Here is a 22716-nt window from a genome sequence, read left to right as displayed (position 1 = left end):
AAGAAATTTTTTTGTTTTAATCTGTCTTCTTCTTCATCATCTGCATGGTTGCCTTGTAAACATTTTCAAGAGAAGTTAATGAACCCAAATTTGGCAAAGCAACAAAGTTTGATAGACAAAACGTGAATGGCAAACTCATTTCTCTTTAAAGGAATAGTTCACCGACAAAATTACCGTTTGTAAATCAATGCTGTGTTACCTTGCATTGGTGAAGAAAACTTATTTTTCTTTCATGTCTCCACAAAAAAATGGCAAACATATTGATTTATTGGGCACCATGTTTACCAACAGCAAACATCTGTCAACAAACTCACACAACTCTTGCAGTATAATCCAAGTTTCATTTATCCAGTCCTTAGCTCAGTACTTCACAAACACATGCATTTTCGCTAAAACCTTAACTATTTAAAACTGGACTGAAACATATACACTCACCGGCCACTTAATTAGGTACACCTGTTCAACTGCTTGTTAACGCAAATAGCTAATCAGCAAATCATGTGGCAGCAACCCAATGCATTTACGCATGTAGACATTGTGAGGACGACCTGCTGAAGTTCAAACTGAGCATCAGAATGGAGAAGAAAGGTGATTTAAGTGACTTTGAACGTGGCATGGTTGTTGGTGCCAGACGGTCTGTCAGAAACTGCTGATCTACTGGGATTTTCACACACAACCATCTCTAGGGTTTACAGAGGTCTAGGGTTTACAGAGGATGGTCCCAAAAAGAGAAAATATCCAGTGAGCAGCAGTTCTCTGGGTGAGAGGTCAGAGGAGAATGGCCAGACTGGTTCAAGATGATGGAAAGGCAACAGTAACTCACTTGGTCTGTGCTGATGAGTCTCGATTTCTGCTGCGACATTCAGATGGTAGGGTCAGAATTTGGTGTAAACAACATGAAAGCATGGATCCATCCTGCCTTGTATCAACGGTTCAAGCTGGTGGTGGTGGTGTAATGGTGTGGGGGGATATTTTCTTGGCACACTTTGGGCCCCTTAGTACAAACTGAGCATGGTTTAAACACCACAGCCTACCTGAGTATTGTTGCTGACCGTGTCCATCCCTTTATGACCACAGTGTACCCATCTTCTGATGGCTACTTCCAGCAGGATAACGCACCATGTCACAAAGCTCAAATCATCTCAAACTGGTTTCTTGAACATGACAATGAGTTCACTGTACTCCAATGGCCTCCACAGTCACCAGATCTCAATCCAATAGAGCACCTTTGGGATGTGGTGGAACGGGAGATTCACATCATGGATGTGCAGCCGACAAATCTGCAGCAACTGTGTGATGCTATCATGCCAATATGGACCAAAATCTCTGAGAAATGTTTCCAGCACCTTGTTGAATCCATGGCACCAAGAAAGACAGCTTTGAAGGCAAAAGGAGTCAAACCCTGTACTAGCAAGGTGTACCTAAAAAAATGGCCAGTGATTGTAACTGCATAACATACAACACAATAAGTTTGCCCTTTCCTCTGAAGGCATGCATGAAAAACACATTTTTCGTCACCAATTCAAAGTAACACAGTGTGACTAACTGAGTATTCCTTTACAACATTTCATTATTATTTCTGTCTTGAACCATATCAGCAAAAATACACACATCTCTTAGCAGCCGGACACATGATGCACGACTTTGCTCATAATCACCATTATAAGTAACCAATAATATAATTATATTTAACAATAAGAGCTGTAAAAATATGCATCTAATAAATAACCACCTGAAAATATAATGAATAAACAATTTGTGGTTGTTCAGGGGATTCTTCACATGCGTTTTCACCATACAGTATTGTACATTTTTGTTTATGGCTAGCATTAAGCTAACCTTAGATAGCCTTACCATAATATATCCTAGAGGATAAATTACATCTAAAAGTCATTTATTTTGGAAAGAGACGTATAAAACAGTGCTTTGTATATGTAAAACTTACCATGTCCGAGTATAAGACCGTGTAAGACTTCAATAACACACAAATTAGGCTAAATTTTACACAATAATGTCACAAACATCCCAACAGCAGATGGCAGCAACGGCTGCCTTGTACGTCATTGCGTAAGACGCAGTGACGCACCAGGAAGTGATACGGGCGGCTAATTGGCTAGCTCCGGGCTAGCGAGTAGAGATGAATCTACATCTGAAAAAGACTTTTGTGTGTTTTCACAGTCTGGAACAGGATTGACATTTTGTCCACGGTAAGGCAGTTCGCACAGATAGGAAAACGGTTTGCTTTAATGTCCGTCAAGTGCTTAAATATGAACAAACTTTGTTAGCTTGATGCTAATTTACGATGAACTTGATTAGCTACAAACAACGTTAAGGTAGCTTAGAAGAGTGGGCTTGTAGTATCCTTACATTGTACCAGCTAGTCTTTGAGGCGTTTGTACATGCTTGGTTTGTGCTGAGAAGTGAGTTTGACTATTCTGTCGTTTAACGGAAAGCAAATGCGAATTAAAGGGTCAAAATGCTAAAAGAGAAGCTGCTACATCCAGTAGTGAAATGAGACAGGTGCTTCACTGCAGCACCAAGGGTTGCTCGTCAACATAGGTAAGAAAGTGCGTATTTATGGGTCACTAAAAAGTGCCTGAGGTAATTTAGAAACAGTTATCGTGGCAGTTTGTTTAGCTGCCTGTTTACATTTATCTGCAATGATGAGAATGAGCATCATCTCACTGCTTACATATGATAACAGCCCAGATTTTGTCTGATGTCATCATTAGAACTTTGGACTCATTTGAATAATTGGATGTAATTAGTGCGTAAATGATTAATGAATTGAGAGAAAGTTCAGTGTCAGTTATTCTGTTAATTGAAATCTATTAAACAAAAAGTCCAAAAATGTGCTTCAGATTGTTTTATATCATTGTAATCTAAGTATCTTTGGAGTTTGGGCCATTGGTTAGACGAAAGCAAGAAACTGAAGATGTCACATTGGGCTCTGAGAAAACCACATCAGTATTTTTTACTACTTTCAGACATTTAATAAACTAAACAAGTAAGTGATTAATAAAAGGGGATCAACACAACAAGTTGAAAGTGAAACCCAAAGATATATAACCTACAGTGACATTAAACTGAGAAAAAGGCAGATTTCCACACTCAAGAATTTGAAAACAGTGAATGTTTGGCATGTTTTTGTCATCAGGATTTTCATAAAAACACAATGTATAGATTCAAACAGAAGTAATCCCTCTCAGTCATCACTTTTGAACCACTCGAAGCATATGACAGTGTATATTTCTGCAGAGACTCTTCTATCTGCCTGTACTTTCTTAATATCATCTTATTTTCTGAGGCAGCACCAAAAGAGAGTGAATCTGGGGTTGGCTTATACTTTTGCTGGCATGTGTGTGTTCAAATAGTAACTAACAATCCTGCGTAGTATACCTTTAAACAGTTAATTAAGTCAAAATTGTTGCAGATTAATTTAATTGTTCAGCACTAAATTTTACTTGAGATATGTTAAACTTATTTATCAAATTATCAAAATACTTTTGTCATCAATTAATCTTGCTGTTGATCAACTAATAGATCAATGCACTAATTGTTTCAGCACTCGTGAGGTGCACAGCCACACAAGGCATCTACAATGGGCCAACGAAGGAGAGCGGCAGCTTCATCTCAGAGAGCCTCTGGAGCTCCTGCAGAGGTCACTGGGATCCCCAGCAGGAAGCACAATATCTGCATGGTGTCTGACTTCTTCTATCCGAACATGGGAGGAGTAGAAAGTCACATTTACCAGCTATCCCAGTGTTTGACTGAAAAGGGACACAAGGTGGTAATTGTCACCCATGCCTATGGCAGGAGGAAGGGTGTCAGGTACCTGACCAACGGACTGAAGGTCTACTACCTCCCCCTGCAGGTGATGTACAACCAGTCCACAGCCACCACCTGCTTCCACAGTCTCCCACTGATGCGCTGTGTGTTTGTAAGGGAACGCATCACTGTGGTGCACGCACACAGCTCGTTCTCCGCCATGGCCCATGATGCACTGTTTCACGCCAAGACCATGGGTCTTAATACGGTATAGTACTAATTATGAGCCAAGTCTTTAAGTTATGATGCTGCAAATAATCTGCCGACATAAACCTAAGTGTGTTTATCCCTAACAGGTGTTCACTGACCACTCACTCTTCGGCTTCGCTGATGTGAGCTCTGTGCTGACCAACAAACTTCTGACTGTGTCGCTGTGTGACACCAACCACACTGTGTGCGTGTCATACACCAGTAAGGAGAACACGGTGCTCCGTGCAGCACTCAATCCAGAGATAGTGTCTGTTATTCCCAACGCTGTCGACCCTACAGACTTCACCCCTGATCCCTCCCAACGCCAAGATGGCAGGATCACTATAGTTGTGGTCAGCCGTCTCGTCTATCGCAAGGGTACGGAGAGGCTCTTGTGTCAGACATTTTCGCCTTTTTGATTATATTTTGCTGGTCAGTGTGGACATCAGAATGTTATGGTGAATAGGACACTGCCCTTTTTTTTTGTTTGAGTTCACGTATTGAGTCATTCCCACCTAAATATGTCTTTTAGTTTCATCTGATTATCTGACTTTTGAACACTCATATCAAAAGTGATACCAACTACAAATATTCAGCATTGGTCAGGTTATAATAAGCATTAATATAGCCTAGTATTGCATCATCTTCACTGTCAAATCAAGTGTTCACAATCTCTTCCTCTGTTAAGGAATCGATCTTCTCGGTGGAATAATCCCAGAGCTCTGCCTCAAACATCCAGATCTGCACTTCCTAATCGGTGGAGAGGGACCAAAGAGGCTTTTGCTGGAGGAAGTGAGAGAGAAATACCAACTACATGACAGGTATTACTGGATATTTAGGGGTTCCTCGGTTATGGCAAACCTAGAAAAGTCATTGAATTTCTAAATCTCATTTTCCAGGCCTCAGAAAGTCATGGTATGGGTAAAGTCTTTTTTAGTTTTGAGAAAATCGCTATCTAACACTAATTTTTATTATTTTTACTGGTCTCTGTTTTTTACTTTCACGTTTATATATTATATCATCTACTGTCTTTGTATTGCCTAACTTTATTGTCTATTTGCCCTTGTTTTAAGGAGTTGCATTTTTATTTTTATGAGCACTTTGCTCTACATCTCTTGTTTGAAAAATGCTCTGTAAATAAACTTTATTACTTCTTTGAATTGGGTCACTGCAGGGTGCGTCTGCTGGGGGCTTTGGAGCATAAAGATGTTCGTGGAGTTCTGGTGCAGGGTCATATCTTCCTCAATACGTCTCTGACCGAAGCATTCTGCATGGCCATTGTAGAAGGAGCCAGCTGTGGACTGCAGGTGTGTTGCCAGTTATGCAATAATTCAAGTATAGAAACATCTTAGGAAAGAGTCTGTCAGCTTTCAGTCTGCACATTCCGCTTAATTCATGTCGCAACATGAAGCAAAGTAAACCACTGATTTCGATAATTTTTCAATGTTTAAAGACTGCTTGAATAATGTTAATGGCTATAAAACAGTAATAAAATAATCATTTACTAATCTCAAACCAACCAGCGCTATGAAAAAGCAGTCCATTTAACTGAATTTAGGATTGGCTTTACACAGCTGAAGATGGTGAAGTGTTCTTGTCATAGATTTCCAGTGGGTGTGTGCTCGTAGGTGGCTGCTCAACTACATCTCACAAAAACTCAAAAGAGAGAAAAGGGGGCCATTGTGGTGCAAAAAAACCCATGGATAGAAAAAATCTTTTTGAAATTATAGTTGCAAATGGCAGCAGTAGACCAGATAGACAGTCAAATGTGACAGGGGAAGCTGGGTCTAGTGGTTTCTCAGGAGGAAGAGAAAGAAGTGGCATCAGGAAACATGCAAAGAATGCAGAATAATTTTAATGTGATGGTAGAAGGACCCATACTGATCCTGTCATGTCTGTATAAAGCCATAAAGAACATTTATGTAAAAGATCAGAAGAGTGTTATGGGCCAGACATAAAGGGAAAAATGAGAGGATGAAGATATTTTTTTATTTCGCATTATGAGAATAAACTTTCAGTAATAGTGCCCGGCATATATATATTTTGCATTTTGAGAGTAAAGTCAAAATGTCAGGAATAAAGTCGCCTACTCTAGTCAATCAAATTTGTCTTATGACACAACATAAGGCTACCTTTTTCAAGTTTGTGTGGTTTCTCCTGAACTGACACAACTTTCAAGATAAAGTCTTAAAGGTCCTAATACTTTTTACCCCACTGTGTTTATGTGCGAAGAGAGAAATAATTTCCATGTTACAAAAAACAATTATGAAGTACAATTTAGAATTCATAGCAGCCATGTGTGCCAGCGTTAGTAGTTTGATTTATTCTCAAAAGTCCAGCTTTCATCTTGAAACTTTAGGTACCTTATTTTGGAAATGTTTTTCAACTTCTTGATATTTCGACTTTATTCTCAAAATGCAATTTTTTTTTGCTTATGCCCAGCCTTATAGCTGTATTCCAGAGATTGCCATTCTCTTCAACCTCTACACCCCCACAGATGGGCCATTTATAAGACACACACTGGATTATGTGTGAATGCAGCCTAATACTCTTCTGTATAAAAGTCACCCGTGTCTGAATGAATAAAAAAGCCATCACAGACTGATGAAGCCACAAATGTTACGTATTCCATGTCTGAAATTGGTCTTTGAGTGTCCCAGGTTGAGAAATTGTCTGAAATTTTCTTTAATGCATTTGAAACAACATGTAGAGGCTAATTGCTGATTAGCTGATTAATTGCTGATTGGAGTCACTAACAACAAGATGAAAGTCTTGTTTTTCTTGTGCAGTGTAGTAATGTAGGGTGTGGTCAGGACAACGTCACTGTTGGGTATGAATGATGCAGGGTGTGGTGAGAGGTGAGACAGACTTGACTCTTTTGGCCGTAAGAGATCAGTGAAGTTTTGCTTTTCAGCTGTTAATTTACTCTTTGGTCACAGTGAAGCGTTTGATTTTTTACATGGTAGGAAAAGCACTTTAAAATCTTGAAAGTGACGCTATAACAGATGTTGTACTCTCACGCTGAGTGTAATTTATTTTCACATGTGTGTTTGTGTACAATGTGTACATCCATGTTTTTGTTTTTCAGGTGGTTAGCACTCGTGTGGGGGGCATTCCTGAGGTGTTACCTGAGGACTTGATTACCTTGTGTGAGCCAACTGTGCGGGCATTGTGTGCTGGTCTGGAGACGGTCATCGCCCGGCAGCGTTCAGGATCCGTCCCCTCACCTGCCTCTATCCACACGCGTGTGCAAAACCTCTACACCTGGAAAAATGTTGCAGAGAGGACTGAAAAGGTAGCTTGTATGATCACTAATACAGTTACAATTAAAAAAAAAACATGTTTTCAAAATAAGATCCGGGAGAGAGGAATCTGATTACTGACCTGCTAAATGTACACATAGACACAGTAACCAGGTTACTACAGTGCACGTAAACATTTTTATTGATTTCCTGTGTAACCTGATTTTCTCCTGTCGACTCTGATCATTGTGTTTTTTCTCTCAGGTGTACGACCAAGTGGCCCGAGAGGAGGTGCTTCCCCTGGACAGACGGTTGCGGAGGCTGAGGGCTCACTGCGGCCCTGTGGCTGGTTCCATCTTTGCATTTGTGGCTGTTTTAGACTACCTCTTCCTGCTGCTCCTGCAGTGGTTGGTGCCAGATCGGGTCATGGACATCGCCGTGGACGCCACCGGCCCTCAGGGACTGTGGAGGCAGGGACCAAGCAGTGAAGTTGGAGCTCATTCTAAAGGTGGCGTGAAGCGACCCGCAGAACCAGACGTGTCAACGTAGCGATCACTCCATACCTCTCCATCACCTCCAGGTGCTTATGTTATGTTTTATGTCCTCTTGTGGCGCCGACCATAGATTGTATAACAAAATCTATGACATGAGAGCTCCCTAAAAATCAAAACATCTCGATGGCCAAACTAAAAACTCAAAGCACACGTTAAACACATTTTTGCCAAAGATGGTTTCTGTCATTGGAGGTCATTGTTGTCACGCTGCTGTTTGTTCAAATGTTTGTTTTTCTGATAACTTTGTTTTTAATCAGTTATTTAAAGCTTGATTGACAGCTGTGTGTGCCAATCCGTGTGCTCGTGAACAATGGCGCTGCTTGCAATTGATGGGAAGGCTGTATGTGTGGGAACTTGATACCACAGTGATCACCATCAAAGAGCTTATTGTAAACTTTTTATCGTTACTGCGCAGACTCCCTCTTTTAATGATGTCACCCGTGTGAGATGGCGGCAGTTGTGTCTGGGATATTTTGGCTCAATATTTGTACAGTGAGAGATCCATCATCCATCTTTATACACAGCCTTTAGCTCCATTCACACAGATATCACACTATAGAGCTGCTCCGAAGTCCCTTCGTTATTCCCCCTTTGCATTTTCACACAGAACCAAACGACGGCAGCATCAGGCCACTCCAGTGTGTGATTATACACTGCATCACGGCTTTGTGGAATCAAAAGAAGCATGATGGACTTGACATGTAACACATCAGTGTTGGCTTCCAGTGTGACATATAAAATACATGTCAGCAGCCCTTTATAAACAATAACAATAGCATTAACATGTCAATAATAATTATTTACCATCTCTGTTATATAGCAGCTGATCTGGTCCTCCGCTCGGAGGGAAAGGAGCTCCTGGACCTCATTGTTTTCCCAGTTCACAGACATTTATGGTCACTGTCCTTCTTGGACTTAGCCGCTGATTGCTAACAACTACTTTTTAAATCTCCCGTGGTAAACACTCATAACACATTGTAAAAATGTGTGCCGCCCATGATCCTGTCCCCCAGACTCTCCTGCACAGCAAGGCGGCATAACAGCACGATATTCCCAGGGGCTATAGAGAGCCCAGAGTCACTGTTTTCCCAGTGAACTGCCATGAAACCTTATTTTGGAAAAAAATATGTATGGATGTCACTGGGGAGAGAAAAATGTGCCATGAGTACACATTTGTTTGTCAATTTAAAAGATAATTTTGTAAGTCAAGAAAGACCCAGTTTGTAGTAAAATTGCTGAAGTATAAATATGTAATTAAAACAACTACACAAGTAAAAAAAAAAAAGACAAACATCATATGTGTAATTCATGGCACAACTTAAACGGGATCAAGAAACTATTTGTCTCTCGCTGTTCAATACTTAACACCGGTAGGGAAGGGATATCGCCTCTGTATTCTTGCCAACTGACATTTGAAAGATGGCTACTGAGTAGGGCTGCAGCTAATTATGATTTTCACTGTTGATTATTCTGTTAATTATTTTTTTGTTTGGTCTGTAAAATGTCAGAAAATGGCGACAAAGGCCAATCAGTGTTTCACAAAGCCAAAGATGACACCCTAAAATGTCTCTGGAGAGAAGACACAAGAAAATATTCACATTTAAGACGCTGGAATCAGAGAAGTTTGACCTTTTTTTTTAATTACTTGATTAATCAATTATCAAATTAGTTGGCGATTATTTTTAATAGTTGAAAACTAATCAGTGAATTGTTGCAACTCTACCACTGAATGTGCTCATACTAACCATTGTTTACATCAGCTTATCAAAAGGGACCTTGTGTGAAAGCATTTTATTGAAGACTTGGAAACAGATTTTTTTAATATATTTAATGATTAAAATGGAAACCTGTGGCACTCCTCTGAGCTTTAACAAGCACTTTTTTTTTTACATAGTATAGATTGCACTGAACAGAGGAGGTAAAAGGGCTAATTAGGTTTAAACTTATCAGAAAATAAAGCAGCAGTAATCAGTTTCCGGTTAGATGCATACTTCATTTATAGCAGTGGCTTTGTAGGTTAATTTCACTGTTTGTGCAAAGCTGTGTGTATATCAGCGCAAATTCCATTATTTATCTGATTTTGATATCATGAATCACTCCTTTGTTTAATAATTTGAAATGTTACATATTTATATAACACCTGGGAGTTTTTTCAGATGATCATGTAACTCCCAAACTGTCCACACTGTAAAATAAAGCGTACTTTCTAATAATTCACGTGTTTTCAGATATCTTTTTACTTAGATTATCTACTTATTGTTAAAATCCCTTTATCCACCAATTAGTGCATATGCATGTAGACAATACAGACATACTATCAAATACAGAAGAGGCAACAAAAGATGTAAAGATGTTACTGATAAATAAAAGGACAGCATGTCAATAGAAAAAAAGAATTTGAAAAAATGAATAAATTCAAAATAAATAAGGGGACAAGGAGAATTTAAAAGCAACTTTTTAAAAATTGTTTTTCTTCTTTTTTTCTTCTTGTCATTGTTTGTTATTCTCCTTTAAAAATGTATTTAAAAAACTCTCACGTTGACCAAAGTGTTGCACAAAAGGAATAAGATGCTACAAACTCACACATGAGAGACAACATAACTGTCAGGAATACAGCTCACGCATTTAGAGACACAACACACACAGGCACACATCAGGGAACGCCACATCAGGGGCGACTCAAACGCCAATGAATAAAAGTAGGTTTTGAGCCTGAACTTAAAGGCGTCAATGTGGGGGGTGGATCTGATTGGGAAGGGGGTGCTGTTCCACAGTTTGGGGGCAGACACAACAATAATATGATCACCCCTGAGCTTCAGTCTGGAGAGTGGGACAGCCAGGAGCCCCAGGTCAGCTGACATGAGACAGTACGCCTAAACGCATTTGATGACTTCTCTCTTGGAATTAGTTTTACAAAGAGACAGCCCTGTGGAATGAAGAGCGCCAGACAAAACACAGATGAGCTGTGAAACAGGAGGTGATAGAGAAGGAGTGGTGTGGCTTTTCAAGGCCAACAATGGGGATTTGCATAGCGTCGTGATGGGAGGTTGTTTTGTTACCATGCCTGCAAAAAAAACTTGAGCTCATGTAGAGAGAGCTAAAACTAGAATTGCAAGATTTTGTAATGTATTAAATGTGCAACAGATCAGTAGATGTGTGCCTAAATATTGAGCTTACTTTGTAATTTTTTTATGTGAATGAAATGATCTTTGGTATCATTTTGTCCAGCTGGTGTTCAGTAATGTAATTTAAGTTCTTTATGATCCTCTCCTGCAACTTGACTGGACGCTGTCAGATTGGTTCAAACAAAGTGGAGCTGAAGAATTAGGTGTCAACTCACTGGGAATAAATATCCTTAACGTGAGTTGATTAGGGAAATTCATTGATTTGTGGCACACTATGATAATAACATGCTTTCAAATCTTGTTTGGGGGTAAGGTATCAAGTATTTTCAAGTCAAAGGGCTCAAGTCCACGTGAAGTCACGAGTCACTGGTGATAAAGTTCAGGTTGGTATGCAAGTTTTTTTTGATATTGTCAAGTCAAGTATAAAGTCATCAAATTTGTGACTGGACTCAAGTCCCAGTAGCGTCACTCATGTCCACACCTCCTCAGAATATATTTTGAAGGAAGATTAGTGTAGTGGCAGAATATGTCAGACACATAATGTCTCACTCTTCTAGTATCACCAAAGTAGCCAGAAACTTGTCCAGGCCTGTGTGCTTGGTGCTTGTACCTGTTTGCATGCACATTTCTAATCACTTTATTCAAGGTGTATCATGAGTACAGGCCCCTCCAAAGAACCATTGTTACGCACATACTGGAGACTATGTGCATGGACTGGGATGAGGGTGGGCATGAGGCGGCAATGTGGGGGAGGTGGCCAAGGACCAAGATAAGAGAGGGAGGAAGGCCAGCTTCAGGTTTATGTATCCGCCTGGCCAAGCTTGAGCCCCGGACAGTTGTGGAGGAGTCTTTTGTTGTTTCATTGTCATCATGGCTGCTGTTCAGACTGAGGTTTCCCTGTCCTCACAACCCTGGCAGAGGCCCCTGTACATCTACGGAGGGTTGGCATGCAACTCACTGATGGCTGGTAAGTTTTTGTTTTTGTCTTTTTGACCTTTTTAGATAATTTTTGTGTCTTCAGAGAAATTAAGTTGCGCAACTGGTTTATTTTTGTTATTTCTTGAGCAAATGTACAAATTTCGTAGTAAGTTTGATTTAGCTTTGCAAGTGAATGCTTGAACACTAACAGGGATTCTTGAAGCATGATCTCTGAAACCATTGTAATCTGCCCTGCACACAGAAAACGCAAAAGCCACAAGTGTTTGTTGTTTATACAATCAGTGCATAGTTGGTGCTGATTTTGTTTGTTTGTACTGTATTAACACTGAATCACATTTTCTAAAGAAGAGTTTGCATGAATTGTTTGCTTTAGCAATCGATGTGTAATGTTTTGCTGGTTTGGTGTGAGGTTTTGAGGTTAGTGTGTAAAGTTCTGTAAAAATTTTCACCAAGCAATCAGAGATAAACTGTAAGCAACAGATTCCAGTGTCCTACTAGCTAGGTATTAGGTTCTTGAAAGTTAGGTTTTTGTTGTCAGAGTTACAGATTATTTGAGCACTGAGCCTGACCACTCTGCATGTAAACTGGGTGTGTGTTGAGCAAGTTTGGTGTTTTGGGTTTGAGTGACCCTGAAAAACCAGATTAACATGGATTCAAACGAGGCCATCTTAACATTACAATAGACAGAGAGCAGGATCAGTCTGCCATGAGCGAATCTATTTGTTCTCTGAAAGTGAATCTTACTCTCTGTGTCCCAGACTTCTGGTCCGACAGAACTCCTCTCCATGAAGCCGCCTACCAAGGCAGACTGCTGCACCTGAGAAGCCTCATCGCTCAGGTGAGTCCTTGTTGATGTGGCACAGGATGCACAGCATATCCACGGTTGTATCTGACAGTATCATCCTCTCTGATCTCCCCTGCAGGGCTTCCATGTAGACACACTCTCCATGGACAGAGTCTCCCCTCTCCATGAAGCTTGCCTCGGTGGACATTATGCTTGTGCTAAGTTCTTGGTGGAAAACGGTGCAAATGTAAGAAAAATTGTTATTTTCAGTTTTAAGGCAGGCTTTGTTTTCTGGTTATTTGCGATCTGAATGGACAGATTTGGGTATCACACCTGATGGATTTGTCTATGAAGAGAAACTTCATAGACAAATGTATGAGTTTAAATATTTAGGAATCATAGATATAGGAATTCCCAGCGTTATTTTTGAAAACAAGTAAAGAAAGCTGAAAAAATATCAAAAAGAAGCCTTTATATTGAAGAGAAATATGCAGATGACATACTAGTTTTTAAAAGTATTTTCCTATCACACGGCTGGAACGACTGGTTTGAAGACTACAAGTAGTCTGAAGACTACAAGTTGAAAAAAATGAAAAAAGAATATGGGGGTAATGAGTTTGAGAGAAGAGAGCCTACCAGGCCTCTGTGGTCCGCTCCTCATCTCTGCTTGTGGATAGCAGCTTGAGGCTTGATCACATAACATACCAAAATCTCAGAAAAAAAGGGTCAGTGGTGGAGTTGCATTGTGGGTCCTGTAGATTAGGTTTTGAGAAGAAGGAAGAATGTTAGCCTGGTTCCAGACCATAGACCCCGCCCACTCAACTGAAGGTTCTGGGAGCTTCAGTCTGACACTCAGGCTAGAAGAATGCATTTCTCTGCATCATGTGGATCCCTTTTTTATTCAAACTGTGAGGCTGACAGCGTTAAAGGACTCCAATGCTTAATTAATGGACTGCTCTTTTAACAATGTCTGGTAATTTAGTAGGGAGTCTCAAATTTACTGGAGAAACAACACCACCAAGATAAATTTGATTCATTTTATTCATCCTTTATCCATTAATAAAGTGTATTTGTTTACAAGGTGTATTTGATGTCTGATGTTAGTTTGTGTGTGCATATGTGCCTGTGCAGCTCTTTTGGCTGTACTATCATCATCTTTCCTTTTATATCCCCCTCCACAGGTGGAGGCAGTATCAACAGATGGCGCCACACCTCTCTTCAACTCTTGCAGCAGCGGGAGTGCTGCTTGTGTGAGGCTCTTGTTGCAGCACAGTGCCTCCGTACACACCCCCTACCAGCTGGCATCACCTATCCATGAGGCTGCTAAGAAAGGTGTGTGTGTGTGTGTGTGTGTATGTGTGTATGTGTGTGCAAACACATGTAAACGTTTAAAGGCGAGATCAGATTCTGATGCTGTTTCTCCATCAGGTCACACAGAGTGTCTGGAGCTGCTGCTGTCGTATGGAGCTCATATTGACGTGGAGCTGCAAGTGGTGGGGACGCCGCTGTACTCTGCCTGCATGGCCGGGTCTGCAGCCTGTGTCAGGGTGCTGCTACACTCAGGTAATCTGCAAACTCCACAGTGTCACAAAAAGTCAGGAGCAATCATAAGTTTTTGATCCCCCAAACAGGATAATGTATAGAGTGAAACAACATCTCAAGTGTTGCTGTTTTTGATTTCACTTCAGATTCTTACAATAATACAAACGTTAGTTATATTTGTAGAGCCCAAGCTAAAGTTATGCTGTAACTCTTTCTCTGATGTGCTGACTGTCAGAGCTAGATCAAATGTATGATTAATAATTGATATATTATCTGAAGCCTAATTTTTCAGCAAGTAATGTACATACTGGTTTAAATAAACTATTTGACTGTATATCTCGATTTTTTTGCAGAGCATGTATAAGAAATAAAAGGCCTGTCCCATATAGATGCCCGTCCCAAATATAGGCCTGTTGATTTCAGTGATTTAAGCAAATAATATCCCACGATAATAATTGAAGTTTAATGGTAGAAAAAAAATACAAGAAAATTGTGAAAAAGTACCATATAAATATCATATATATATATATATATATATATATGAATATATGAATATATATATATACATATATATACATACATACATACGTGTGTATATATATATATATATATATATATATATATATGAATATAAATGACAGAGCTGTGCAGTTTTTAGAAGTGGTACTGATGTGCAGAAATGTAGAAAATATTGTCAACGGCAGTGATCAAAGCTTTGAAGCATTTGAGTCAGCTGAGACACAACAAGATATTTTAAAATGCGACCCTGAGCTGTGTAATTGTAACAGACATTGATCACTATTTTCTGGCATCACATAGACAAAACAATGTATCGATTAATTAAAAAAACAGCAGATTGATCGATAATGAAGATAAATACAGCTGATGTTACTGCTTTTGTTTCTCTCGTACTCATGGTGATTGTTAGCTGTTCAGTATCTGTCTTCGCTTTAATTTTCCATGGAAACGAGAAACCACTTTTGCAGATCTGAGCAGCACATGCTTTTTATGGCGAGTATAGATTTGATTTGCAATTAATTATTATTCATGGTTCTGCTCCAAGTCCCCCTCTTTTCATGTTTTTTAAACAGTCACCAATTTCCTCTCTGCAAGGCTTCCCAATAATTGAAGCCAGTGAGTGCTAGAACAAACAGTCTGTGAGCACACAATGATGGTTTTGGTGTTTTAAGTTTAAATCACCTCATTTTTCTGACTTGTTCACTCGAGTCCACTGTTAACTGTTTCTGTTTCTGTGCACATGCAGGAGCAGATGTCCAGATGGGGTGTGGGCAGGACAGTCCTTTACATGCTGCAATTCAAGGTGGAGAAGCAGAAGTTGTGAATCTTCTGCTGGACTTTGGGGCCGATGGGTGTCGTCGGAACGCAGAGGGAAAGACCCCTCTGGATTTGTCATCGCCCAACAGCGCAGTGAGAGTTGCACTGCAGAACAAAGGTATGTTGTGGAAACTTATACATGCAACATAAACCCAATTTATTCATTGTAGTGTATAACTAGAGGGCAACCTCTGTCTGAGAGGTGAAGCATGTGTGTACATGCCTTAAACCTGCAATTCCTCTAATGGCCAACAGGGGGTGACTTCACTGGCTGCAATACTAAAGAAGCTTACAAGAAATTGACCCTACTTCTCAGTTGAATAATTCCTTCAGTATGCATCTAAATGAGTTCAAGGTCTCAATCACAAGTTTCAAGTCTTCTTCAACACAACATGGTATTCATTTTATCAATTATGGTCCCATTCAGAGTAAAATAGACAATAAAGCAGGCTGTGCTTTAGGGTGTGGCTACCTTGTGATTGACAAGGTGCTACTACAGCGGTGTCCTTCAGTCAGATCCACCCCGGCCTCGCCCCTCCACAGCCCCACCCTCTTGTCGAAATATGGTCACTTCTGCCTCCAAAAAACCAAGATAGTGACAGCCAAAATCCCAAACTCTAACATGAATGTATTATCAGTAGGGCTGTCAAAATAACAGGTTAATTTTGATAAATTAATTGTTGAAAAAACGTGTTAACAAAATTAAAGAAAAATTCAAATTAACCACGCAATTAGACGCAAACTGAGTAAGTCTGCCTGTCACCGACTAAGTCCCTTGCAAAATGGATTACAATGGACTGCAGACCCGATTTGGTGGTAGAGGACAGGGGGACAATTGTGTCCAAAATCCAGCAGCTTTACTACGACACATCTGCCAAAATTCATTTGAATTGACTTTTTTAAAATACTTCAACAGCAAAAGTTAATGTATGCAATTAATTTAGATTTAGGTGTTAAAAGGTGATTTTCGCCTTAATAGACATACCCAAAATGAATCAAGAATAGCTCCACAATTATCAGGTCCGTATGCATAAGCTTGGTCTCTATGTAAAGGTAAGACCTCAGAGGATGTACTCCCAGTATCAGTAACATTGTGACTCTTACTATGCGTGAGTAAATTGTGATAAACCAATCCTCGCCTTAAACATATTCTGAATTAGACAGTGTATAACACCGTGATAACAATATTCCCATGCAAAGAGGTGCCACTGAATTCATTCATCAACTCCTTGACCACAACTGTAGAGCTTGGTGCTGGGGACTCGGAGGAGTAGGCTGCCTGCAGATCTGTGGGTACGGGTGGAGGACTGTGGAGTGATTAGTTCTTGCAGGTAGGGGGTTGCGTGTCCATTGATGCATTTGTGGGTGAGCAGCAGGATTTTGTAATTGATCCGGGATGAGACAGGGAGCCAGTGCAGCGAGTGTAGAATGGGGGTTATGTGCTCATGTTTACAGACTCTCATCAGGACCCTGGCAGCGCTGTTTTGGGTGTACTGCAGCTTCTGGATGTTCTTGCCAGGAATCCAGATGAAGAGTCCATTGCAGTAGTTCAGTCTCGAGGAGATAAAGGCATGGACTAGCTTCTCTGCATCTGGGAGGGTTAAAGTGGGGCGGAGTCTGGAGATGTTGCGAAGATGGTAGAATGAGGTCTTGCACAGGTGTGCACACTGAAAAATGAAGTCACATCAAATTATGACTGCAAAAGATTTCATCAATGTAATGATAAAGCTATCTATCTATCTATCTATCTAAGTTGTTGAAAAAAAGCAAAGGAAACACAATAACTTACTTATAATCTGGATCCAAGTACAAGTGAAAAAAAATCCTCCTCTTCCTCATCAAACTCCTCATTGTTGCTGTCTGATGAGTCTTCTATCTCAACGTCACTCCCGCTCAAAGTCTCCCCCAGAGCTTCTAATGAGGTAGATTTACGCGGCTGCTGCTCCACAGACATTATAAAAGTTTTTTTTTTTAAAAACAACTGAAAAGAAGTCACCAGCGGTGGTTTGGGCCGTGCGAAGCGTGCAAAGAGCCGTGCGTAATGCGTAAACTCTAGTGTCCTCGCAAACAGTCGCCTATGGTCATAGATTGTATATTAAAAAAATGCTGCAGTGTTAGAGGCAGTTTCAGCGGCAGTGAAACATAGAGCTAGTCTGGCGGACCCTGTACCAGGTCCGTCAGGTATATTCTAGAATTGCTCGCTTGGCATATTCGCCTTTTACCCGAGGGCACTACTGTAGGATAATGTACACAACTTCCGGTGAGATAGCGGAAGTAGCAGTAAGCTAGTTAGTCCCAGAGATTCTTGGTAGCAAACCATCAATGGTGGTTCTTTTCAGGAGTAATTTGCCTTCAGTTTAGCAAATACTGATATTTTAACAAATATTTAAATAATGTTAACTTAGCATTTTCTAAAATGTCTTTGCGGAGCTCTGATACCTCTTGCACTGTCTGAGTCTGTAACGACTAACAACCAGTCTAAGCTAATTTTTTGTCTGTGTTGAACATGTAACCAGGACAAAAAGGGATTGTTCTGTTGCCAAAGGTACCATAAATATGAGAACTAAAACCACCAGACATAGAGACAAAGTATTAAATCAGAATTTGCAGAGTATAATGACACCTAGACTGACGGGTCTGTCGGTCAACATCAGTACATGATATCCCTGTGTTTCCCCGTCTGACTTCATTCTTTACCTACAAAATTGCTCATCATATAATAAATCTAGCCACATACCTTGAAATATGTATTTAGTCATTAGGGCTGAGAATGTGTTACTGATTTACAGTATTCCCTTTATATCATATGAAAAAATGAATGCCAAAAGTTATTTCTTTTACTGCCACTTTATATGACTATTACTGAAGTCTGCTGCTAAATTCAGCATCATGTTTTGCTCAGTCTTTAATAAATCAGAAGTAAAAAAATGTGTAAACTGTGTCCTTAACACAGACGAGTGGAGGATTAGCTGGGAAACATCACACTTATTCACTTTAGATGGAGCTATAGTTAATACTGAATTATGTTTAATGTTGTGTCTGAGCTCAAAGCCTTTAAAACTGTAGTCCACAAACCAGTGGGTGACATCACAGCAGCTACTTCCACTCCTTTTATACAGTCTGTGATAATAACAGCTCTGCCCTCTGTCTCTCCAGGTCCCTGCTCTCTGTCTCAGCTCTGTCGGTTCTGTATACGTCGAAGTCTGGGGAGGAGTCGTCTTCACAGAGCCTCGGGCCTCTTTCTCCCACACAGCATCAAGGACTTCCTCCTCTACCAATGAGACGTCTCTGCCCTGCCACCGTGGCTCTTTGTTTGCTGCATCGACTGAGCTGTCCTTTATGTTTGTACCTTCTGTCCCTGACTAACACGATGCAGGGAAAAAAAGATTTCCACATTCAGAGAATGGGACATAGTGATCTGTATTTTATTATACGGTTGCTCTTAGAATTATAATTGTTATTAACATATTACTCAAATTCAATTCAGTTCAGTTTCATTTATAGAGCCCAATATCACAAATCACAATTTGTATCACAGGGCTTTACAATGTACAATATGTTTTCTGTCTGTGGACCCTCACAGCAGAGAAGGAAAAACTCCCCCTAAAAAACCCTTTAACAGGAAAAAACTCAAATTAATTAATTAATGAAGTTATTACCATTTTTACTTTTTTTACAAAATGTATTTAAAGGGAAACTTCACTGACTTTACACACCAAAGTCCAATGTGTTGGATAGTGCAAGTGCATATGCAGAAATAACTGCATAAAGCTTTTTGTGGCTCCAGAGAGAGCGGCTCATAGTTTCACACGTTGCCTCAAGTGATGACACTAGAGTCAATAAAGACTACAATTATCACAATAAAAAATAATCTTTGTGTGTGAGGAGTCAGAAAGAGGTGGTCTCACCAGACCTCAGTAGCTCCTCCTCATCTCTGCTTGAAGCTATTGAGGCTACATTAGCTGCTATTAGCATAACAAACGTAACACCTGACTCTCCAACAGAACTGGTTGGTTGAGTTGCATTGTGGGTAACGTAGGTGACAAGAAGGATGTGTGGGAAAATAAACAATATCTGTTTCTGCTGCATCGGTTTTGATCATTTTTTACGTGCAAAGCCAAAACTTGTGTAAGATATTCTCATACAGGATTCACAAAATAGTATAAGGTGTAAATCCGTATATCCACAAAAACTAAATACTGTATTTTGTAAAAAAGTATTTTAACAAGATGATTGTAATGTTTTGTATTCTTTGGTGATGCTCGTGTGAGAACACCTCCCTCGCCCTGTTAATAGGACAAGTTCCCATCATTTGTGTGTAAATAAATATAATGCAAATATAATGTTTCCATAGTGTTATTTATTAGTTGGTATTTTTACTGTTAGCCTGTTAGTTGGCTCCTGATTCCACATTTGGTGTTGGTGGCAGCAAAAGGGGTTGCGGGTCCATTTTGAGTGGACTGCAAGTGACTTGAGAACACATCACTTTTTTTTTGAAGTACAGTAAATTTCTGGCACAGAGCTTTTATTTTGCAGCACTAATACAGCCTAGCTTTCTCACTCTCTCTTATTGTTAATGTTAACTACAGCCATTCTGCTGCTCTCATCAAGAAAGGAAAAATACCCACTGTCACGTCATTTCGTTGCCATATTCATCTTTTAATACACATTTTAAATCTCTGCACCCAGTGTCACTTTTCCCTGTGGTACAGAAAATGGTATTGAATATCAGTATTTTTTAGGGTATTGTAGAGAAGTTAGAAATTTCAGTGCTGGGACTCTGTTCAGCTCTGGTAGTTTTCCAGCTACGCTCCTCCAGGTGGTTGCTTTTTAACGTACTCTGGGTTTTAACAGATCTGGGGAAAACTGCATTCTCCTACTCTGCACCTTGGACATGGAACAATCTTCAAAAAGATTTAAAATTAGAAACACATATCCATTGATGAATTTAAGGGCATCATAAAGAATGTGGTGATAGAGACATGAGCTTATTTTTATTGAGAGGCCACTATGTTTGAATAGTTGTTGTTTTATGGTGGATTTTTGTATTATATGTTTTATTTGTTGCATTTTAAATGTGTTTTGATTGGCTGCTACCTCAGCCAGGTTTCTCTTGTAAAAGAGATTTTCAATCTTAATTGTTTTATATTTGATGGACTTTCAAAGTAGGTTTATAAACCAAAACTGGTAAAGGAATATGCCGAGCTTGTGAAGCACTGCCAAATCTGAAAAGAGGAAGGCAAAGTAAAGTACATGGGAAATGTCGAAAACAGCAGTAAGCGAAAAGGATCTGAAGAACTGAGGATGGAGTTTTCGTAGACGTTGTCACTGAAGGGGAATTAATTTCCTGCATTCAAATGCCACGTTGAAAGGTCACCTCTGCAGAGACCTGAAAAGTCTTATTTGAGCTGATTTAGGTTGACATGTCTTTCTCTGAACGACAAAGAAAAGCCTCGGCCATCAGCAAAAGATTTGAAAAGGGGGATGCATGTTGTGACTTTATGTGTTTATTTGTAGGTGTTTGTGTTTGATGGATTTCCTGCTGCTCATGTCAAGATTTAATGCTAACATGCTACAACTGTGAGAGAACATTACCACTTATGACAAAATAACTTCTGAAGGTGCTGAACACAGAGCATAATAGATTAAACAACCTGGATGTCGACATTTCTTGTGAAGCAGCAGTTCGCAGTGGGTTCTCTTTGTACTTCCATACAAAGAGAAGTAGTGAAATGAATAATCCAAAGAACCTTATTTAATCAATACCTCAGCTGGAGCTCCATTCACTTGTGTTGCTCTATTTGAAAAGGTCAGATGTGCTACAGAGCGACGGACGCTCCTCTGTGATACAAATCAATTCGACTAAAAGTTTTAGATTTTTATTCAGTGAGTTTTAACAGCAGGAAGTTCACAATCACAAAAACCCTCTCATAAAACCGACGACCAGAGGGGGTCATACTGGACATATACATCAATATTTATGGTGAAGACCATACAGGACAACTAATTCACACCACAGTTCTCACGATTAATATCATCGTCATACATTTTGACTGAACTGTTAAACTGCTATCACCAATATATTGTAGAGCTTAAATAATGCCAACCAACAGATCATGAATCATCAATAGTTTCATGCTCACAATGACAATGCAAACATGTTTACCATATTAATTCAGCTCATTAGCATGCATATGCTGATCAGCACTGACACAAACAAGGGTTGTGGCTGAAGGGAGCGGCATTATTTTTTTAAGTATTTGGTCATAAACCAAATTATTGGACAAATTTTTGACCTGATGATGGCGCCAAATCTTTATGGGTGTGATAGCAGGTCTACAGTGTATCTATGACATGTAGAAGTGGCTTCTGAAAGAAGGGAACCTTAAGATTTGAAATGCACCTTGACAGTGTGTATCAAGTTTTTCTAGTCGTTTTTCTAGACATTTTGCTTTGGTTAGGTGCTTGTTCATATTTTGAAAGTGTAGGTCATGTTTTAAAAAAAATGTGTCACTACATTGCAACTGTGGGAACTAACATCATCACACATGAGAATAAATGGGCCCACTTAATCCACACAGTCAGTTTTCCAATCATAGCCAATTAATGCAATTACAGCTGTTTATGGACCCCAGTATACAGAAAAGCACATGTTTTTGCCAAGTAGGACATGCTCCTGGGTCAACATCCCACATTGCACCCCAGGAGGACCAACATTGCAATCAGTCACAGTCCTCTGACAGAATCAGTGTGCAACTCCTGTGCTTCTTTCTTCAGAGCTAAATTAGTTTTCCAAATTGAAGTTAATGCAATTGAACAAAATCCTCAGTAACATTGAACAAAAACCATCTAGCTACTGCAGGGTTAGCGAGTTAGCTTGCTAAGTAGGGTATGCTAACAAGTAAGCCTGCCAGTAGGCTAAACGGCTAGTGAGTTAGCTTGCTAAGTAGATAGGGTATGCTAACAAGTAAGCTTACAGGCAAAAAAGTAAGCAATTTAGCTTGCTAAATGGGTAGGACATGCTAACAAGTAAGCTTGCCAATAGGCTAAAACGTTAGCAAGTTAGCTTGCTAAGTAGGTGGGGTATTCTAACAACTAAGCTTGCCAATAGGCTTAAACGTTGGCGAATTAGCTTGCTAAGTAGGTAGGGTATGCTAACAAGTAAGCTTGCCAATAGG

The 22716-nt window shown here is 39.8% G+C and overlaps 2 protein-coding genes across 3 annotated transcripts; both read left to right on the top strand.

Annotated features, from left to right (window-relative positions):
• The first annotated feature begins 2072 nt into the window (after positions 1-2072).
• piga (phosphatidylinositol glycan anchor biosynthesis, class A) lies at positions 2073-11702 on the top strand. Of its 2 annotated transcripts, XM_050048066.1 has the most exons (8): positions 2073-2207; positions 3566-4036; positions 4125-4395; positions 4706-4838; positions 5192-5324; positions 7106-7312; positions 7524-7839; positions 11585-11702. In XM_050048066.1, exons 2-7 carry the CDS (start codon positions 3602-3604, stop codon positions 7806-7808), a joined length of 1464 nt encoding a protein of 487 aa, XP_049904023.1. In that variant the 5' UTR covers positions 2073-2207; positions 3566-3601; the 3' UTR covers positions 7809-7839; positions 11585-11702. The 2 variants fall into 2 exon arrangements, with proteins under 2 accessions (XP_049904023.1, XP_049904022.1); XM_050048065.1 differs by lacking the exon at positions 11585-11702 and having other exon boundaries at positions 7524-11094.
• A 70-nt stretch (positions 11703-11772) lies between these two features.
• asb11 (ankyrin repeat and SOCS box containing 11) lies at positions 11773-19868 on the top strand. The gene is made up of 7 exons (XM_050048071.1): positions 11773-11905; positions 12636-12715; positions 12801-12908; positions 13843-13993; positions 14090-14224; positions 15468-15656; positions 18695-19868. Exons 1-7 carry the CDS (start codon positions 11809-11811, stop codon positions 18817-18819), a joined length of 885 nt encoding a protein of 294 aa, XP_049904028.1. The 5' UTR covers positions 11773-11808; the 3' UTR covers positions 18820-19868.
• The last annotated feature ends 2848 nt before the right edge of the window (positions 19869-22716 follow it).

This window comes from Epinephelus moara, chromosome 7 (assembly GCF_006386435.1).
Source record: "Epinephelus moara isolate mb chromosome 7, YSFRI_EMoa_1.0, whole genome shotgun sequence".
NCBI classification, from domain to species: Eukaryota; Metazoa; Chordata; class Actinopteri; order Perciformes; family Serranidae; genus Epinephelus; species Epinephelus moara.
Note: the sequence above shows the minus strand (reverse complement) of the source record. Positions and strands in the feature narration are given on the sequence as shown.